Source organism: Typopeltis vanoorti, chromosome 20, assembly GCF_054136105.1.
Source record: "Typopeltis vanoorti isolate ZY-2024b chromosome 20, IOZ_Tvanoo_1.0, whole genome shotgun sequence".
Taxonomy (NCBI): Eukaryota; Metazoa; Arthropoda; class Arachnida; order Uropygi; family Thelyphonidae; genus Typopeltis; species Typopeltis vanoorti.
Window position 1 is genome coordinate 30,777,933 of NC_143568.1, and position 21,193 is coordinate 30,799,125.

At 32.8% G+C, this 21,193-nt stretch overlaps 1 protein-coding gene across 1 annotated transcript in view; it reads right to left on the bottom strand.

Moving 5' to 3' along the window:
* The window catches only part of Strump (WASH complex subunit strump), a 292,034-nt gene that overhangs the window by 177,317 nt on the left and 93,524 nt on the right, over window positions 1-21,193 (bottom strand). Inside the window, exons 8-11 of the mRNA XM_090410831.1 lie at window positions 18,368-18,520; window positions 11,565-11,678; window positions 6,447-6,624; window positions 6,016-6,140 (exon numbers count right to left, since the gene is read on the bottom strand). Of these exons, the coding sequence (XP_090266957.1) occupies window positions 6,016-6,140; window positions 6,447-6,624; window positions 11,565-11,678; window positions 18,368-18,520 (570 nt within the window). The remainder of the gene's footprint in view (window positions 1-6,015; window positions 6,141-6,446; window positions 6,625-11,564; window positions 11,679-18,367; window positions 18,521-21,193) is intronic.

Sequence of the window (21,193 nt, forward strand, 5' to 3'; positions counted from 1 at the left end):
CTGGTTCTGATAGCATTCGCCAACTGTTCTGAAGGTCTGTGCATTGATTATTATTCTATAGGTAAAATTAGTCAATATTTTACCTATTCCTAACCATGATAAGAAATCTTTACCATCCATTTTCTCAGGCTTCAATTCTTTTTAAAAGTAAAGGAAAAAACCATCAGCAGTCAATTACTATGCTACCAAGAAATGTCTCAATCTTAATGAATAACGTTATTTCATAATTTAATGGTGATTACCAATGCACTGTCACCAACTTTTGAATGTTGAAAAGTTTGGGGAATTTCAGTTGTTTCCTTAGTATTTAAACATGTCTGACACAAAGATCTATTAAGTAAGTTCTTATCATATGGTCAGTCTTCTAACTTTTGAAAAACTGGGTTTACAGCTTTCTCTCTGGTTAGAGATTGTGCACGATGGAATTCTGTTCTTTTACCTACTCTTTTCCTTCAATATTAACAACTAAGGTGATAAATAAACTCGCACAGCTTTGCTCTTTCTTAATGACAAACCCTACACTACAAAATCAACAAAACTTTTAGAATACCAACATCTACAACTCTAAATGTTAATTTACAAATGGACTTCTGATAGTTCTGTTGAATGATGCAACCTGTAGATATATTCCTGAAGGAAGCAGCACTCCTTCACTATTGCCCAATATGCCTGAAATGAAATTCTAAGGAGACAAATAACATAAGAAACAACTATATTCTAGGTTTGGCCAAGATCAGAACAATGTAACTTGTAGATGTTCCTGTGAAGGGAAATTCCCCTTTTTGTTTGGTTTAATTTCATTTGGTCTGATTAGGTTGAATTTCTCAGGAGGCTTATATAATGTCAGGATGAAGTATATTCCAAATTGCGTCAAAATCAGTAAAAACAAAACTTGTAGATGTTTGTAAAGAAAGAACTCAAATTCATTTTAATCTGATTTACGTGGAATTTCTCAGAGGACTTTATGTAATGTAAGAAAGAACTATATTTGAAATCTGTATGAAATCAACTGAATGATGCAATCTGCATAAGTGTCTGGAGAGAGAGGGAAAATGAAAATGAGATAAAGGAAAAACAACACTTATTGGATACCTTTTGGTTTTGCTATTTTTCTAAGTACCATATTTTTTCATTAACTGGATTTTAAAGCATATATCGCACTGTTTACTAATGAATATCTCAATTAAATTGGTAATATTACACTTAAAACTGATGACAGCCAAATGTTGCTCTAAACTGATTCTTGTAATACTAGTAAGTGACTTGCTATAGCACTTGGCTTACTTTACCACTGTGATTCTGATATTTATCTTTAGTATGCTTCCCATAGCTCTTTTGTTTAGCTACATTCATTTTTAAACTATAAAGAATGTTTCCTCTCTCTCTCTCTCTGTAAACTGCTATTAACTAATTTCTCCACATACATTAATAAATTATTCACGTGGTCCACAATACTAGATTGGTCCATTCTAGTAGTCTTCAGAACTAGACTGTTCTGAATGCTTTGTTGTGAACTGAATTTAATGCTCATCACCTGCCAATTTGCATTGTATTCGTAATGAAATTTTAAGAATGTCATTCAAGCAATTATGCATTCGATTACTTGAATGTCATTCAAGTAATTATATGCATAACACAAGTTGAATTCCTCATTTTGATAAAGAACTGTGAACAATAACTGGAAACCAGTTATTCATATTTATTTATAGAACAGGATGACACTTTTCCAAATCTTTGTGGTTCTTACAAATAAATTTATTTAAATGTGAAATGTTGTGCTAATTCCTAGAATAGTCTTTCACTTTTGAAGTATCATCTTTTTAAGCTAGTGATTTTTCTGTATGAAAGGTGTCCAATACATGGTCTGCTAGTAAACTTTTTCTATATTGTTTCATAAATATATAATTTCGGTAGTCTTTTCTTCTTTTAGTTCAGCTACAAATCTAGCAAACTATCCAGAATAGATAAGTTTACATTGGTAGTGTAGCATGTATATACGTCTAGTACTAGCAATGGATGGAATGCATCTAGGAAGCAGATAAGAGAAGCTGGCTTAAATATTGGTTCGGAGGTAGTTTTGTAGTTGCTATTTTTGAGCATGTTTTTGATTATTTCAGAAATTCCTTTAATGTTAAGAACTGCTACTATTTTGGTGTAGTCTAAATGTTCCCTGTTAGTATGCTTGCAATTAATAAAGAGGGGATTTAAATAATAAGTAGAATTGTATCCATTACTAGAGAAACTATTTAAAATTGGTTATTTTTGAAGTATAGCATCATTAGCATAAACATAGTAATATTTAGGTATCAGTTAATATGGTGACTGATGTACCTAGAAAGAATAAGCAGTGGTTATTTTCAATTCCTACCGCAAATTTGTAAAAAATAACTACTATAAAAAAATTACTATTACAGAATGTTAACTGAAATTTTTTTTGATTTGCAAGTAGAATTGTGATTATATTATGATTGTTCGAACCTTCGGAATTCTCTGGTCACTATAGGCTAAACACTGGTAATAAAAATATTTGCTTTTATATGCTGCATTGTTATAGGCCATTAAAGTCTAGTAATATGTATAACCAACACAAGTCGAAATACATGTATAGTCATTAGGATTTATTAGACTGAACTGACTGCAGAGGATGTTTGCCTCTTAAAGTCAATTGAAAAACAAAAGGTTTAGAGGACAGAAGCTTTAATGATATCTGTTCTGAATGCTTTGTTGTGAACTGAATTTAATGCTCGTCACCTGTCAATTTGCATTCTTTCCTAATGAAATTTTAAGAATGTCATTCAAGTAATTATATGCATAAGACAAGTTAAATTCCTCATTTTGATAAAGAACTGTGAATTCAGAGAATTTTCTGATAATGAATTGAAGAGCATACACAATGAAAAAAAAAAAAGAGTGCAACTCAGTGCCATAATTTGTATTTTCTGAAGTCAAAGAACCATTTGCAATTTTAAATTAATCTTGATTAAAAATCATACAATATCACATTTTGCAGCAGAGATTTTCTTCAAGCACAGAACTGGAAGTCACTGGTCACTCTGCTTGCTTTTCAGCTGTTTCAAAGTGCAATGTTGGATGTATTGTAATGTTTTATAAATATATGTCAGATAACAGGTCAGATAATCTGAAAACCCTGCTTAAAATGACTAGAAGTATTCAAAGCAGGGAATACTTCTAGTCACCTCAAGTAACTAGAAAGTAGACATGACTGGGCTCAATCTTATCAATCAATTGAACACCTGTATTAAAATACATACTTAAGGTTTGAGGTTTTTACTTTTTTTATATTCAAGTTTGTATTCATAATGTTTTGTTGCTTATTTAAGATATTTCATTTTTCATTCTTTTGAATGAAAAATAATGCTATGACTAAGATATTAAGTACATTAAACAGATATTTACATGTAGGATCAGATAATGTGCTATTTTAAAAATTCGTTCTTTGAATTATACTACTCACAGATAGGATTACACAAAACTGTTACAATCACGAAAATGAAGACCAGAAATCATGAATTCATATTGCAGAATTTATGGAGACAAAAACACCTGTGTTAGAACAATTACTTTACTTATAAGTAGTAAAATAGCACTTGACGTTTCAGCCTCTATATCAAGATCATCATCAGGAAAACATACATATGAACAAGACATTAGCTACATGACACTACACAAAAGTAAGCTAAATCTAAATGCTTTGTTAATCATCTATGCTAGCCTGACCTCTGGTGAAACAAAAAAATAAATAAATCACTAAGTAAATAAAATAAAATCCATAAACACTTTTTATACATAATAAGTATAATAATATAGATGACTAAAAAAAAATTACAGCAGAACTACATCAAATGCATCTTTTGCAGTCTTGCTGTCTTAAGGTTTTCTTGTGTTAGGGTTCTGGCATCATGTTCTGAATGCTTATATAGGTCAGCTTCCAGATTCTTAGAATTACTTAACCATCATTCTTGTTAGGATCAGGATGATGAATCAGCATCTCACAAGCTTCCTTGAATTTTCTTTCAAACCAAGATTTGGTGCAGTGTAGGGATTTGGTGCTTTTCTATTTATTTCGGTGACACGTTCGAAGTGATGAGCTGACAGACCTGTTTTACCATAGTGAAGGAATTTAATGTGGTGTTTGTCTTCATCTTTTCTTGTTGGAATGGTGTGCCTTGTTTTCCCTATGTAGGGTAAGTTGCAGGTGCTCTGGATTTTGTAAACCCTAGGAAGGAGATCTTTGGATAAGCTGAGTGTACTTTTTAATTTTGCAGAAGATTTGAAAGTTGTCTTAATATTGTATTTCTGTAGTATATTCTATTTTTTTCTGATATTTCCCCTAATGTATAGTATGGCATTTTTGTAATCTTTTTCACCTTTCCTGGCAAAATTGTTGAGGATGTTGTGAACTGTTTCTTTTTTTGTTGTAGCCATTTTTTTTATAAAGGTTTGGCTCATAATTTCATTTCTTCTTTAGTGCCTGGTCAATGGAGCAAAGTGTTATGGCTCAATGTTTGAGGGTGCTGATGACCCCTAGTTTTTACGTTGGATTGTGGTATGAATCTTTGTATATGTATTGGCCTGTGTGTGTGTGTGTGTGTAGGTTTGTGGTAGACTGTAAAGGACAGATGGCCTGAGGAGAAATATATCAGAAGTACATCTAGAAATGGAAGAGAGTTATTGTTTTCAATCTCACTGGTAAATTGGATACGTTTGTGTCATTTGTTTAGGTGGCTTAAGAATGTATTTAATGTTTGGCAACACTGAGGCCAGATGGCGAATATACTGTCAACATATCTGAGCTACACTTTCAGCTTTAAGACTTACTGAATCTAGAGCTAGTTTCTAAAAGTCGTTGTCTTCTTCTCCCCCCATCTCCTATAGTTATGGGGGGGGGAACAGTGCAAATCAGACTGTACCTTTTTTTTGCAGGTAGAAATTATTTTGCCATATGAAATACCAGGAGCAAAGTACATGGACAAAGAGGGCCATGATATTGGAAGTTAAGTCAAAGCAGACTATAATAAATCTTCATTGTTGAGTGTGATGTTTTTAATTTTGTTTATGAAGTGTTGTGCATTTTTTATATAGGAGGAAGAATGACCTACCAACTCCTTGAGTGTAGCTGCTAGTTTCTTGATGAAGTGATAATTGGAACTGTTGATTCCTTCAACTATCAATCATAGTGGTATGTTTGTTTTGTGTATTTTTGGCAGGCCATAAATTCTGGGAGCATGGGCATAATGCAGTGACAGCTTTCCACAAATCCCAAACTTGTCCAACTTGAAAATGTTATCCTCACATTTGGTGTATGAATCAAAACTCTTTAAAAATGTCTAATGCTATCCACTTCATTATCTTTAATGAAGTGGATAGCATGAGTGGAATAAGCTGCCAGAGTCTGTTGTGGGTGCTATGACAGTGAGCGAGTTCAAGGCAAGGTATGATAGATACTGTGAGAATGTTGAACAGCTGCGTGAACATGATGTTTAGGGCCTCCCTCGATGAGTCTAAGGACTCCTGGAGTAGCCCGTGGTAATAATAATAATAATAATAATAATTTATATTTTCCCTCTCTCTCTCTCTGACTCACTTCGATTATTAACTGAGACATATTTGCTTTTCTATAGGTACTTTCAGAGGTGCTATTTTTTTTTTAACTCACTTCTATCATTTCTCCAAGTCAAACAGCTGCTAGTCAATATTCATTCACAGTTCAGCATCAGATAAACTTCTCATTCGTTCCATCTGGAAAATCTTCATACTGTTGTCCTCAAAGACTATATCTTTCAGCTGTTCAAAAAACACATCAATAAGATTCCTTCTTTCTTATTAACCACTAAACCAAAGAAGTGATATGCTGTAAATTTTGTAACCTTGCATGTGTGTGCAGAGCTAATATTAAAAACTAATTATAGAATTAATTATAAAAGTGAATTTTCATATAAAGAATATTTCTCAAACTACTGTAATAATAAACCATAAAAAATTCACTTTACTTACTTCCTTAATTTTTAATTCAAATTGTGCAGTATACAAAAGCAACTGGAATACTTGAAGGGGTTTATATCTACTATCTGCTATTACTTGATCCCTTAACTGTCTGCATCGTTTATTAGCTTCAGCACCTATATATGTATAGAAAATTGTTTTTGTTTTTTCTCTCTCTGTGTGTGTGTGAAATGGTTAGCATATTTGTTTTTTATGTGCAATACACATTCATCAAGTATAAAAACTTAATTCAGACATATACACATAGGATTATTAAAATTATAAATTTCATCTGCAATTACTACTTAGTTAATAAATAAAATAGGCAATTATAAAACTACAAAGTTATTTAACAGGCAATAGAAGAGGAGGAAAAAGAAAGATTCTTTAATAATTTCATTTTAAGCTGATGGAAATAAAATGTTGTCTTAAAATGCACTAACTTGGTGAAAGAGCAGCTGTATGGAGCAGCATCCAACGTAATGTGAAATTACACTCTCTAGCAATATTAAGTAGCTTGGGTACATTGTCTAGTACAATTTCTTCAACCAAGATACCTTCTTTGAGCAACTGTTCCACCTCAGGAATGTATTTTGATACTCTCATTCGATATTTCATAGCCTAGAGAAAGTAGGAAGGGGAAGATCAGGTTAAACCTATTTGAATAACATTAAATTAAAACACAATTTCATATGCTGACATTAGTAATATTTCTGATGTTTTTTGAATTAAATCTGACACTACTAAATTAAGAATATTTATATGAATATTCTTCAATTTATTTCTTCTTGCAATACAAAAAAATCAAGTTGGTATGATTATGGAATACTGCTAAACAATGTGCCTAATTGAATCGTAAAGCTCATCACAAAAATCATTAGAAACATCTGTAAATGTTGTTTATGCAAGAAATAAATACTGACTACTCAGAAAGCCCAAGTAACTGTATGGCCCAACTTAATACTCATAGGCTAGTTTTTTTTCTAATTTTATTTTTGTCAGAAATTCAGAAAACCTTATGTGTAAGGGTAATAATGGACATGACATTCAGCACTTGTAAATAAATTTTAATACAAAAACAATTTATTTATAAATCAAAATCAGCTTTGTGTGGAAAAATAAAATATCCCCCCCACTTCTTTTTCAGATTTGAATCTTAGGAATAAGTAAAAATCACTAATTATATGAAGAGCCAAAGAAACATGACTTATTTAAGTTAAGGGATATTATATCCCATATTGTTTCATAGCCGAATAAGAAACTCAAAGAGTTTCATGCCAAATATTTATATATAGTTTCTTGGTATTAACTAGGTATATTACCTAGTTAATACCAAGTTTGTAGTGAACAGAATTATAAACTTGGTATTAACTAGGTCTACCTACTCACTGATGAGACCTCAATAAAGATTGAAACTGGTCTGGGAAGTGACCTTCTCTCATAATGTAGAACAGTAATACAGCTCCTAGGAGCTGGGTTTCACATTATGGGTAAATACCAAGAATAGTGATCGGATCTTGCTCCACCCTTACTATGAGTTGCCTCAGTGTTGCACTACCAAATGGGTCAGGTGTTGTGCACTATCCAGGTATTTGCTTACGCTTGGACTCGCTGAACTTTATATATAGTTTCTATATTCGGCATGAAACTCTTTGAGTTTCTTATTCGGCTATGAAACAATATGGGTGTAATATCCCTTAACTTAAATAAGTAAAAATCATTTTACATACTTCTGAGATAAAACTTTGCAAAAAAAAAAAACTGTGTTAGTAACATAATGAATATACTGTCTCTGTGAATAAGCCAGTTTGGAAGAATTAAAAAAGATTTTACAAAATGCAATATTAATTAGGCATTAATTTATACATACTTTTTACTTACTTTTAAAGGCATTTCCACTGCTCAGTAAACTTGCCTTGTAATACCCTTCTCCACTCTAAAAATAGTCATCCGGACCCTTCTTGCAACCCTCTGACTTGCATTGCCTCCACAGCTCCTCCTCTCCATGTAAGTTGAGGCTATTCTCTCTTTCATCTTTCTGATGTTTCTCAATACATCACTCTCTTGAGCTATCTCTCCTGCCGCACCCATTGAACATGCCCATAACACTGTAAAGATCAATGCTCCAAGAGGTACATCACAATCTCTACATAATGGTCTCATTATGTAGAGATTGAATTGCGCTTTCCACCAGGTTATGTACCTCTATTTTTTTTTTTTTTAATGTAACTTCCAACCACCTACAGTACATATTATTGTGGTTAGCAAAGGTAATATTAATTTTAATTTTCAGGAAACCCTGCTCTAGAGAACAAACATGAAACTTTTTCAAGCCACTCAGGCCTAATAATAAGCAGGGCAGTAGTCTTAGATTGGGCAATGAAATTCATCTCCCATATACAGACATTCAAAAACAATTCATGGAATTGTTTTTGAATGTCTGTGTACAATGTTAAAGAATTTTAACATCTTAACCTGCAGCTTGCTGGTTAGAGAATAGGTACAGCCACTCAGCGAATTAGGCCATCATTACATTTCTCTCTCTTGAATATTTTCTACCACTGCTCACTGGTTCTCATTTAACTCAGAGTAACTGCTCTAACATTCTAACATTCAGAATATTCTTTAGTTTTTATGGTCACCTTTATCACCTCTGAATATCTTTACAGTAGTGCTCTTTTCTCCATTTTTCAGTTATTTCTCAAGACCCATCACATTTTGCAAACTTCATAATATGTATCTTCTGTATGCATTTCAAAATTATTTCATGACTTTTAGTTTTCTCTTTTTTTTTTTTTTTTGTATTGCCATGTTTTCAGGAAACAAAGAACCGGGATATGCAACTAGGGTGTAGGACTTGTAAATGTGTAGAGTGTAGCCTCGGACAATGTCCCCTACATACTACGAACACAGTCTCCCTTCAGGCACTACTATGTTTCATCCCCAGAGTAGGACCTGCTGGTTATTCTGCCAGGTTGTGCCTGGAAGGAGACTGTGTTAGTGGTATATAGGGGCATTGTCTGAGACAACAGTTCACTAGTCCTATACCCCAGCTGCATGACCCTGCTCTTTGTTTCCTGAATCAATAATTCTAACATGAAACCCAGTCATACAAATACTAACATTTGGCTATAGAATATTTTCCCACAAAAAAAAAAAAAAAGCCAACCATCTCCCCATAAGATAACAGAAAAATTTCCTCAAATAAAAACACTTTCACCAACATTTGGGGCATCAATATACACACCATTGATAAACGCCACCACCACCACTTACAGACATCAAAACCTGATTTCCTTTTCCTAATTGAATCCCTATTGGCATCCTCCATGACCACAACCCACCTCAATGATCCCAACTACATCTTGCATGAAGTATTCTGCAAAAGAGACAGGAACATGTGCTTTTGTAAAATCTGATTCATCCAGAATTGGGAGTAAAGACATATTGCATTTGTGGATTTTTTGTAGCCCATCTATCTATCTATTGGGGGGGGGGTCTAGAATTGTATAGTTTTAGTTTATTAGTAATTTCAACAGGCCAGGAGGTGACCTTTTTAAGGAACCTATGAAGTGTTCTGATCTGTGTATTGGTCAGATCATAGTCTAAATAAAGGTAGGTTGAGCAATTTTTAAATAAAGAGGCAAGTTTACACGTGTAATCATTGAGGGTCTGAACTACAGTTCCAAAGAGCAGCCACAATCCCTAGATTTTCAATTTATCACCAAAATCCTTGCAGATGTTAATTGTCCTATTACATCCAAACATGTTAGCTGTCCTGCCTGTTTGGATATAATAGTTTCACCACTACAGCCACTCAGGACTTTCTGATCATGCTTTGGACATCCATCACAGGATACACTGGAAGAAGGCCAATCTACTCCATAACAGTAAATATAAACATGAGAGACTATTTCTAAAATCTACTTCAGCTTTAAGAAACTACTTAAACCTCAACAAATTCAGTTGCATGAAAGTTCCCAAATTTGGGAGGCATTCATCCTCAGAACTTCACCCCAACAACCAAGAACACCCATTTTAGACTACTTGGAATGGAAAAGAGGGACTATTTAGGACATTAGGCTCACCTTTGTTTGTCAGACTTCAGCCTCATTTACCCAGAGGTGTGCCTGCATGTACATATATTGTAGTGTGTTCCTTGATGATGGCAATTTGACATTGCCAAAATATCAGAAATATTGAATTTATTGTAAATTAATAAATTTATTAATATTCAATCTACATTGTAATTTCTTTGAAAAATAGTTATAAACAGTCAACATTCCTACCAACTTTTGTGTGTTTGTTCTCTCCATGTGAATTTATACACAACTTTATGTTGGAACATTTGTTAGTACTAGAGAATCCCTGTCCTGAATAGTGCAACAGAAATCCAACATTTACTAATATTAGTTTTGCTCTTTCTACAAATTTTTCCCAAACATTTTTATATGTCTAGAATTAATTTCCTACTCTGTTTAAGTTTAGAACCAGCTTTTCCTTTATATCAGCTACTCTCTCTCTCTCTCTCTCTCTAGTGACCTGAAAAATTCAAATTCATTCCTAGAAGAACCTTCTCTTGCAATATTGTAAACAAATAAAAAATAATCATGTATACTAAACAACTCTGAAATTTTTTTTATAATTCTCCTCATGAAAATTTGACATTAGAATGCTGAGAGGATTAAGAATTAGATAAACTTATTCACAGATAATGATTCTTTTTCTGATATTATTAAACATGTAACTTAATTCTGTTGATATGAGGCTTTTACTGTACATATATAGAAAATAATTTGTGTGAATGTGTGCTTTGTGCAGTTTTTTACATTACATCTGTTAAATGTATATTAGGGCTAAGAAAAATAAAAGTTTTAGGCTGGATTAAGAAAATTCATGATCAAGTCAATAAGAAGTCATAAAATGACATTGTTAACAGTTTGGTTTCTCAGTGGTTATCTACTGGTGTTTTATAATTATCTTGTCTAATAAAAAGTGTTCCAAAAAGCAATTATGCATCACCTGTAAATTTAAACACAAGTTACATCACATTTCTTTTATGTGATTCCTATCCACTAATGGTTGCAAAAATAAAGTAGTACATTAATGTTGTGGATAGATTAAGGTTTTTTTTTTCATTTTATTTTTTATTTATTTATATATATTTACATGTATTTCTGTTTCAGTTGTTTGCTATGTTTATAGAAACTCTTTTCATCTTAAATCACAGAATGCAAGGTGTACAGGACATACAGCATGCACTCGCAAATACACAAATGCCATACATTTATTACTTTATTTTGCATTTAAAATGGCTTTAATTCTGATATCGTATTGAGTTTCACAGTAAAATGGGGAGTGGGGGAAGTTAATTTGAATGATTATGGTGTTGACATTAAAGTGTGCTTTTTCTAAGCTCTTTGCAATCAAAATTAACAATTTTAATTAAATAGACTTTGAATAAGTTTTAGCAAATCAGTACTGTATACTGAGTTTAGTATTATTTTACAAACATATTAATTAAATTTTGTCTATTGCATACATAAGTAAAATCATTATACCTGTTCTTTCACATTGGAAGACTCCAAAGTGTTACTGAGGGCTTGTTTGGCTGCTTTATATGGTTCCCAGGCATCAACTAAATTAACTGTCATTCCCATGTATATACTAATTACCTATAATATATATCAACCATAATTATTTTTGAAATTTGTTAGATTAATAGATAATGAAATTCTATCAAATGAGATTATTTAAACAAAATTTATGCAACATTATTAATCATTTAAATAAGAAATCAAAAAAACATTTGCAGATTCTTTAGACTTGTAGTTATCAAACTTTAGTACAGGAAACCCCAATTTATGTGGATATTCACTTTTGCATAGTTTTCCCAGCCTCTGTATACATATATTACACCAATGTCTATACATTGCTATGCACTTGCAGCATGTGCCACGTGTGCAGCTGCATCACCTCATTTCTCTAATATCACTCATAACACTATAAGTAAATATACTTTAAATTAAATCATGCAACAAAGATATCAATAAAAAATAAATCTAACTACAGAAACAGCAATGCAAGCAAAACAGTGCTGATATATTCCAGATATAATTTTAGATGCAGGAATAATACAATGCAATGAATACAATGCACTGTATTAAGGGAAGCCAGAATAAAAAGTGATGAAAGAGTACTGCTAATGACTGCAGATGAACTGAATAATCCACCTACAGCAGAGAATGGAAATGGAAATGGCAGTGAAAGCATGAGTAATACAGACAAAAGATTTGAAACTGACTTGTAGAAGTAGAGGTTTATGGAACAAAATAACTAGTTGAGTAATAGGCAGATTAACATTCTGGATACAAGGACTATCATTATGAATGATTTCAACTATTTAGATAACTGAAAGGAGCAGAAAACATGTAAAAAGAAAAGAACATCTATGAGTTACGAGACTATTTCCTTAAAGAGCACATTATTATACAAGCATCTTTATGGAGTAAGACTCGCTATGGGAGGCACAGGTTAACCATTATTCACACAATACCTCTGCTTCATGTTCGCTGAAAACTCAAACAACTCTGGCAACCCATTCCATTCATTCCCTACTCTCCAAGCAAAAAAAATCTAGTCTTCATGGCCTTGCTAACCACACTTATACACAACTTTGAGGGATGGCCATAGTTCTATCTTCATGTATTGAAAATTTTCCTCTACACTGATTTTATACAATCACTTTAGTAACTTCTTTTTTTATTATTATTTATTTATTATTATTAGACACCTCCAGGGAGTCCAAAGACTCATCGAGGGAGGGAACCTACTCTTGAACTCTGTCTCCACCACCGCAACTACACCAACGCCATCTACCGCTGACCACCACCACCACCACTAGTATTTCCAAAGACAATTCACAAACATCCATGCCCACGGTGGGATTTGAACCCGCAGCCTTTTGGCTGGAGAGCAGATACGCTAACCACTCAGCCAGCCAGGCTGGCTATTATGATATTCCTTCTTTTCTACCTGAACCAGATTTTTTAGCCTATAAATTTTCAATTTATCCTCATAAAAAGAATTCCACGTTACCTTCATTCAACACTGGTTCCTCTCAGTCCAGATGTGCCAGTATCAAAGCCTAATCAAGAGGAATAGAGGAATAATCACCTCATATCTACTTGTCAGTATGTTTTCCAATATCCAAATGATCCTTTGAGTTATTCTAATGACTTGTGCAATATGCCCTCTGAACTTCAATTTTCTATCTACCATGAATAACAAATCCCAGCTTTGTCAGGGATTTGTTAAGGCCTTATTATGTTAAGGGTTTATTATGGCCTTCCTTTTGTTTTGCATTCAGCAAACTAGAATATCCCCCCCCCTCAAATTATTCCCTATATTAGTAATGAAGACACTAAATAGCAGTAGAACTGCAGCACACCACTGGTTACTTGCCTTCTGGATTCTACTCCACCATCTGTCAATCAGGAAAAAGTATCTTTTGCCATGTCCACTTAATTTTGCTAACTAACTAGCAAAATTAATTTTGCTAGATTAATTTCTCTTCTTGAGTTAACTTTGCATCTGGATTATCCTGGCATAAACACATCCATAGCCACTTCAGCCTTCAAAAAAACTCAGTATTCTTTTTCATTAAAAATACTATTTCTCTGCTCAACTCCTAGCACTATAAATCCCAAATCTGACCTTAGAACATAGTTCTCCTATTTGTGATGATGATGCACCCAAACTTCCCTAAGAATTCTTGATTGCATACAAAAGGGGGTAATCTACCAAATAGATGTCCCCTCTCTCACAGATTCTCCAGTCACTTTCTCATAGGTACATTTCCATTACACCTTTTTATAGGTACTTTCATGGGCACTGCTCCACCAAACTAGCCACTACTATTCCTCCACTTTCCTCTAATCACATAAGAACACAAACAGTCACTTATCAACACCCATACACAGTTCAACTCCAAACTTATCAAACCAACTTCTCATCCTAAATTCATCCACTTCTATTCTTTATAGTCTTCCCCACAATGAATGCAATCAGAACTTTTCAAGAAATTTAAATTCCTTCTTTCCTTAACCAGTTGTACACACACATGGCATCATTGTTTGTGTGACTTCTTGTGCATGGAGTTAATATTTAAAAAAAGATCATCCATGTTCTTATCCTTGTCATCAGCTTCACATTCAATCCCATCTGTTCCAATTTACATAAATAAGGCTAGAGCAGTATCCTGTCAAATGCATTTGCCAGGTTCAGTAGTATAATGGTATAGTCATATTTTTTCATACAACTGAACTTTCATTTTATATAGAAAGTGAGTAAATTACAAAGGCAAGATCTACCTTTCAAAAAGCAGTACTGCCCTCCTCGTTCCTAAATTCAGCTTCTAAACAACTTTTCCAATATCTTAACTACTATTATTCCCCCCCCCGAGATACTACTCTCTCCATAATTTGTCACCTCTTTCATGATGCTTCTTTATATAACAGAACTATTTTGTTCCCTTTCCACTCCCTTGGGACCTTACAGAGCTGTGGCTTAAATTAAACAGCCTGGTACTACCAATTCTCTTGTACGTTCTCTTAACACAGACTGATATCTCACTAATCCCATAGCTATATTCAAATTGGGATTTCATATCTTTAATCTATATCAACTCTACACATGTGATTCAAAATCTATAGCACATATGTCCTATGTACAGACAGATACAGAAATTTTAAAGTCAATACAGTATTTCTGTAATTTGAATGCAAGGACACATGGAGGAACCTGAAGTTGCATGGCATACATAACAGGGGATCTAAAAGTTCGATGGGCCTCATTTTGAACATTTTGATCTCTCTCTCTCTCTCTCTCTCACTCATAAAATAATTTCCCACAAAAGTACAAGGATCCAAAAGTTCCAACAAAATCATCATTAAAAGATGATCTCTTTTTAATCTCCAGTACAATGCTGTGCTGGTATACTGCATCAAAATTAATTTTCACAAAATATAAAACAGACTGAGAAAGGCAAAAGATTCAGTGGAAGAACACATGCAGTTATCAGCATAGCAGACTCTGTAGACAAGATTAACTGTCCCATCACAGCATTAATTAGGTTTCTACAGAGCCGAAGTTACTTGGTCATGACAGGACATTGAGACTCAAATGTTAATCAGATGATAAAGCTGATAAAAATTTCAATTTTATAAATGAATCAAATTCACAAAAGACTTTTGTTAGATGATATTTGCTAAATATTTATTTTATTTAATTATTTACTTGAGGTAAAAGACAGATTCAAAGGAAATATGCTCATTAGTTCAAACCAGAATTTCTCATTGTGCACATACTGGATATCAAAAGATGTTCTACCACTGAAAAGTAATAGAATATAAACTTTTCAATATATTTGTTTAGGTTTGCGCACTCCTTTTCCATGCCAAATAGTCTATCTATGTGAATATCATTTAACAATGCATGTACATTTATATTTGTTTAGGTTTGCACACTCCTTTTCCATGCCAAATAGTCTATCTATGTGAATATCATATCACAATGCACGTACATTTATTAACTTTTCTTCTAGTCTATCTATGTGAATATCATTACTTCATACTCTGGCTGTACAGATATTATTGAAATTTGGTATTTTGAAGCTTTAATAAATGCCAGGTAATTGAGAGACAAAACAATCTGAAAAGATACAAAAATAATAATGCTCCTGTATATAGAATTTTGGATTTTAAACTGCAAAATTTTGGATTTTAAATTATATAAAATTTTATGTTAAAAAACAAAATAATTAATTGGCTATAATGCATAAACAAAAAATGGATCTGTATTAAACTGCTATGATAAAGATTAACATCAATCACAAAAATGCTATGTAAAACAAACACTTCTGCGACTATTTGAAATCATTTTTATACTGTACTCTGAAATTAGTCTCTGTACTAATTTTTATTCTCCTATATTGAAATATATGCAATTTTATACTGAACATATTTTAAGTGTCACTTCTCTTTTGGTATGTAAATTTATCTTCCTTTGAAGGAATACCTTTCTCAATTATTTAACTAACTCAGAAAAAAAAAAAAAAAACACGTCAGCATTTACAACCAACATATTAGGTTTTTGGAATATTCTTTTTCTTCTTTAGCCTCTTTCCACCCACTGCTGGATATATGCCTCCATCTTAACTTTCCAGTTTTGTCTGTCTTCAGTCAATGTCTACCATTTCATATCAAATCTTTGTAGATCATCCTTCCATCTTGTTCTCTGGTGACCTTTCCTTCTCTTGGTATCCACTCAGTGCTTAACTTTGTACTTTTGGTCTGGCAGTCTAATAATATGGCCAGCCCATCTCTATTTACACGCTTTACAACACTTCGCAATATCTTCTACTCCAGTCATCTCTCTAATTCCAGTATTTCTTATTCTATCCCTTTTTGTTATGTGGAGAATTCATCTCTCCACAGGCTGCTTGTAGATGTTTGGTGCCACAAGCAACCTGTCTTCCTGTTTTTTAATTGTTGCCCATGTCTCACTTCCATAGGTAAACACTGAAATAAGGCATATATTAAAGAGCTTTCTTTTTTAGCCTTGCAGGTAAATCTCCTTACAGATAATCTTTGTACAGCTATAATGCTTTGTTTCCTTGATTCTCCTAATTTCTTTATCTTATTATATAAATTAAGCAGATATTAAATCCAACATCATTTCAGAGCCGAATACAGAAACTATAAAAGTTTCATTCTTTTATTTTATTTATCTTATTATTTTCTTTATTTTTTTCATCTTATTTCTTTTTTTCTTTCTTTTTTCTTTATTTTATTATATAAATTAAGTGGATATTAAATCCAACATCATTTCAAAGCCGAATAAGAAACTATAAAAGTTTCATGCGAAAATTGACCAGAGAGAGATTGTGGGAATACACCACCACCATACTACAAGTTGCCCTAGCCAAACCTAATAGGAAAAGCACAAACGCTAAAAGTGGTTTTCATCATTGGTTTTCATCAGAGACTAGGCAGAAACCTAAGAGAGCAAAGGCATCGGAGAGGTGTATTTTCCGTAAGCAAACTCTTGGTCAGTGCATGAAGTATTTACTAAAATAAAGAGCCAAAGGCTTCATTTCGGCAATGCAAAAGCATATAAATAAACTGGATATTAAATCCAACATCAAAACCAATGAGTTTGAAACAGCTGTCAAATTATGAAACCTATCAAAATGGACCAATAGAAGGCAATATACAGGTGCTTTTAGGGTTCGTGCTTTTCCTATTAGGTTTGGCTAGGGCAACTCATAGTATGGCGGCGGTGTATTATTCCCGCAAGCTCTCTCTGGTCAATTTTCATGCGAAACTTTTATAGTTTCTGTATTCGGCTTTGAAATGATGTTGGATATAATATCCACTTAATTTAAATAATTTTACATCGTCAAAATGAAGCCTTTGGCTCTTTATTTTAGTAAATACTTTATGCACCAACCGAGAGTTCGCTTACAGAAAATACACCTCTCCAATGCTTCAAGTTCCCTAGTACTGAGAGATTTTGCTCTCTTAGGTTTCTGCCTATTCTCTGAAGAAACCAATGAGTGTGAAACAGCTGTCAGACTAGTGAAACCTATCAAAATGGACCATTAGAAGGCAATATATGGGCGCTTTTAGTGCTCGTGCTTTTCCTATTAGGTTAGGCTAGGGCAACCTGTAGTATGGTGGTGGTGGTGGTGGTGTATTCCACACAAGACTCTGGTCAATTTTTGCATGAAGCTTTTATAATTTCTGTATTTGGTTTTGAAATGATGTTGGATTTAATATCCACTTAATTTATATAATTTTGCATCGCCGAAATGAAGCCTTTGGCTCTTTATCTTATTTTTCCTTAAAACATACTAACTGACCATGGCAAATATAATCCTCTACAATTTTGATACGATTGCCTGTTAATCTAACTAATTAGATTAATCATTAAACATCCCCCCCGCTTTTTTCTATTGTCATTTAGCATTTCCCGAGCTTCTTTATTTTTTTTTTGCTAAAAGAACAATGTCATCTGCAAAACGTAAGTGATTGAGATTTTTTGCATTGATTGCTGATTCCATACTTTTCAATGAGATGTTCTTACTCCTCTCCAATACCAAATTCCTTTCTCTGGTGTTCTAGCTTTACTGGAATATACATTATACTAATTATGCTTGTCTATAAAATATACATTTTCTTTGTAAACTACTATGATATAAAATGTGATTTAGATAATTACATAGAACTGCACTAATAAATTATAAAAAAATTAAAACATATCACAGAATTTGAAATTTAAATAAATCATCACTGTTATTTACCCAATTATCTGGAAAAAACTTGTCAACAATCTCTCTCATTTTTGCTTGATGATTAATTAACATATCAGGACTAAAATATAACATAACATATAACATTCCTGCTTGGGTAGCTAAGGCAGTGCTTCGATGCTCAGGAAAAGGATAAGTAGAAATCTGAAAATGAATATTAAAAATTATCATGGAGACAAAAATTCTGCAATGGAATTATGATTTAAAAATAAAATCTCACAAAAGAAAAGCTTAGGATGATGATTCATGTATCAAAATTTCAAAGAGTTTTGTGATCTCAATACAATATCCTGACATTACCAAAACTTCTAAAATGTTTTACTGTCTTTTATTTTATTTTATTGTATTTTATTTACATTATGTAAACTATATACACATACTTCCATGATCAGTATTACAAAAATATCTTAGATATTACACTGTTTATTATATATATATATAATAAACAGTTTATTATATATATATATATATATATATATATAAGAAATTATATAATTCTTTTATCCAAACATCACTGTAACATAACTAAAAAAAATTGTGCATGAAGTACCTTCAAGATTGACTACTTGTATAATGAGAACATACATCCTAGGATAAGTGTATGGATATAATAGTTTTACATTATGGAAAGGGTCTCTTTCCCAGACCAGTTTCAATTTTTACTGCGGTTTCATCAGTGGATGTTAGACCATGGAGATAAAGCTAACTCAATAGCAGAAGTTATTTCTTGTATAAAAGTAGTACAATAATGATTTACCATATTTTTAACATATGCTGGATTTGAGCTAGTATAATAAATTTTCCTACTGTGCTTGGCAGAATATTATAACTAACAAGAAATTACAATATTGTTTTCATTGCCACAGTTTACCATTATAAGCTAAAAAATTTGACTATGAGTATCTTCATGACCAGACATTTGCATAATGGGAGCAGTTGACTTCACTAGAAGTCAGGGCAATTTTTTTAAAGGGGGAGGGTCAGGAAGCAAACTGATAAATGTCTTTGAATATGCAATGCATATTCAAGGATGAACTAGATATTACAGAATTACTACATCGAAGCCTTTATTTCCTATTAGTGGAAGGTTGGCCCACATGGAAGGTGGAGGTAACTCACCTTCCAATTTTTTCTCTGGATTTGTAGTATATTTTTCCAGTTAATACAACAAATCTGTAGAAAGCTTTTTCAGTGAAAGAGAATATTATATTTTGGTATGCCAAGATATCATAACTGACTTTATGAAATACCTAAGGCAACATGTAATGGAGTCAACTGCTCTCATTATGAAGATACTTCCTGCAAAAGATACTTTTTTTTTCACTTGGTGAGAAGAAAGGAAAGTAGGATGCATTTCTGGAGAATGTGGAAAATGCAAGGCATATATTATGGCACTGTGTTAGATGGTGATGTGGAACTGTTGATGATAATATATAAAATGAAATGAATGCACCAAATGAAAAATATTTATATAAATTATATAGCAACGAGACATGATATGGCATGTTAAGCCATTATGCATTCATCATTTTCCTCAAGTATCAGTAATGTGCCAAAGCTCAACTAAGAAGTTTGCAAAAAACATGTTCTGCTGATACAGAAAACTATTTCATCTTAAATCAATCTCCAACTCTGAAATACTGAGTCTTCAATATGTTACATGACAAAATTATATATTCTTATTTTAATCCAATACCCAAAAGTAAACATAAGTATGAAGTAACTTCATGACTAGTCTACTTGTATATAGAGGCTGTTGGTTTTGCATCAATTGCTTTAGTATCCCATAACGCAAAAACATTATGAGAAGGGTAACTACCCAGGGAGGTTTTGACCTTTGCTGAGGTCTCATCAGTGGGATATTAAGGCAAATGAAGTCAACAGCCTCTAATACAAGTAGACTAGTCAGGAAGTTATATCACACTAATATTTAAGCTTGGGTACAGGATTAAAACAATATTTCTTGTCACGTATAATATACATTATAACCAAGTAAAAAAATTATCCGCAGCTGTGTCTTCAATGTATCTCAGAGAAAGAAATGCATTTAAAAAGTTTACATCCAGGTACAGAGCTAATGACATTGGAGGACAAACCAGACCAGTCATTAACTTCTGAATATATGTCTGATAGTCCCACTATCAAATGTTCATTCAGAATCTATAGAACTCCAGTAGTATCTAGTTGTATACCAATTTTTAATATTTGTTCAGATAGCTAGAACCACACACACACAGTTCCCTAATGACAGACAGCAGGATTGTTTGTAATGAACTTTTTGGTCAATGCTGTATAATGCCATTCTATTTCATTCAGCTGGAGATAATTCGGTATTATCAACCATGTGTCCCAACCTTCCCTTACATGATTCCCACACTGTTCATACAGTGACAATGAAACCTACAAAATTAGTATAATGTTTAAAAAAATCAACCAAGTGTTTCTCCAATTCATTCATGCTTTGTCCTGTAAAAGAATCCACATAAGTATGCTATTTCTCTTTTATTACAATACTTCAACATTCTTCAGATCATTTATATCACTCATCGTTTTTTGGTTCAAGGATGCATAGTGGTTGGTCGGCGAATTTAGTGTCTCTGTAAAGTTGGTGATTTTTGTCTGTTTTTATTGTGTTTCCCTTAGATAATTAGTGTTTTGTAGTATACTAGTGTAGATTTTAGTGTATTTAATATTTTATCATATATTTTTATTAAGATATTTTAATATTTAGTATACGTTTAAAATGGTGCCAAAAAAGAGCAAGAAAGGTAATGCTAAAAAAGCACTGCAAGCAAGAACAAGAAGGTTAGCCCTACC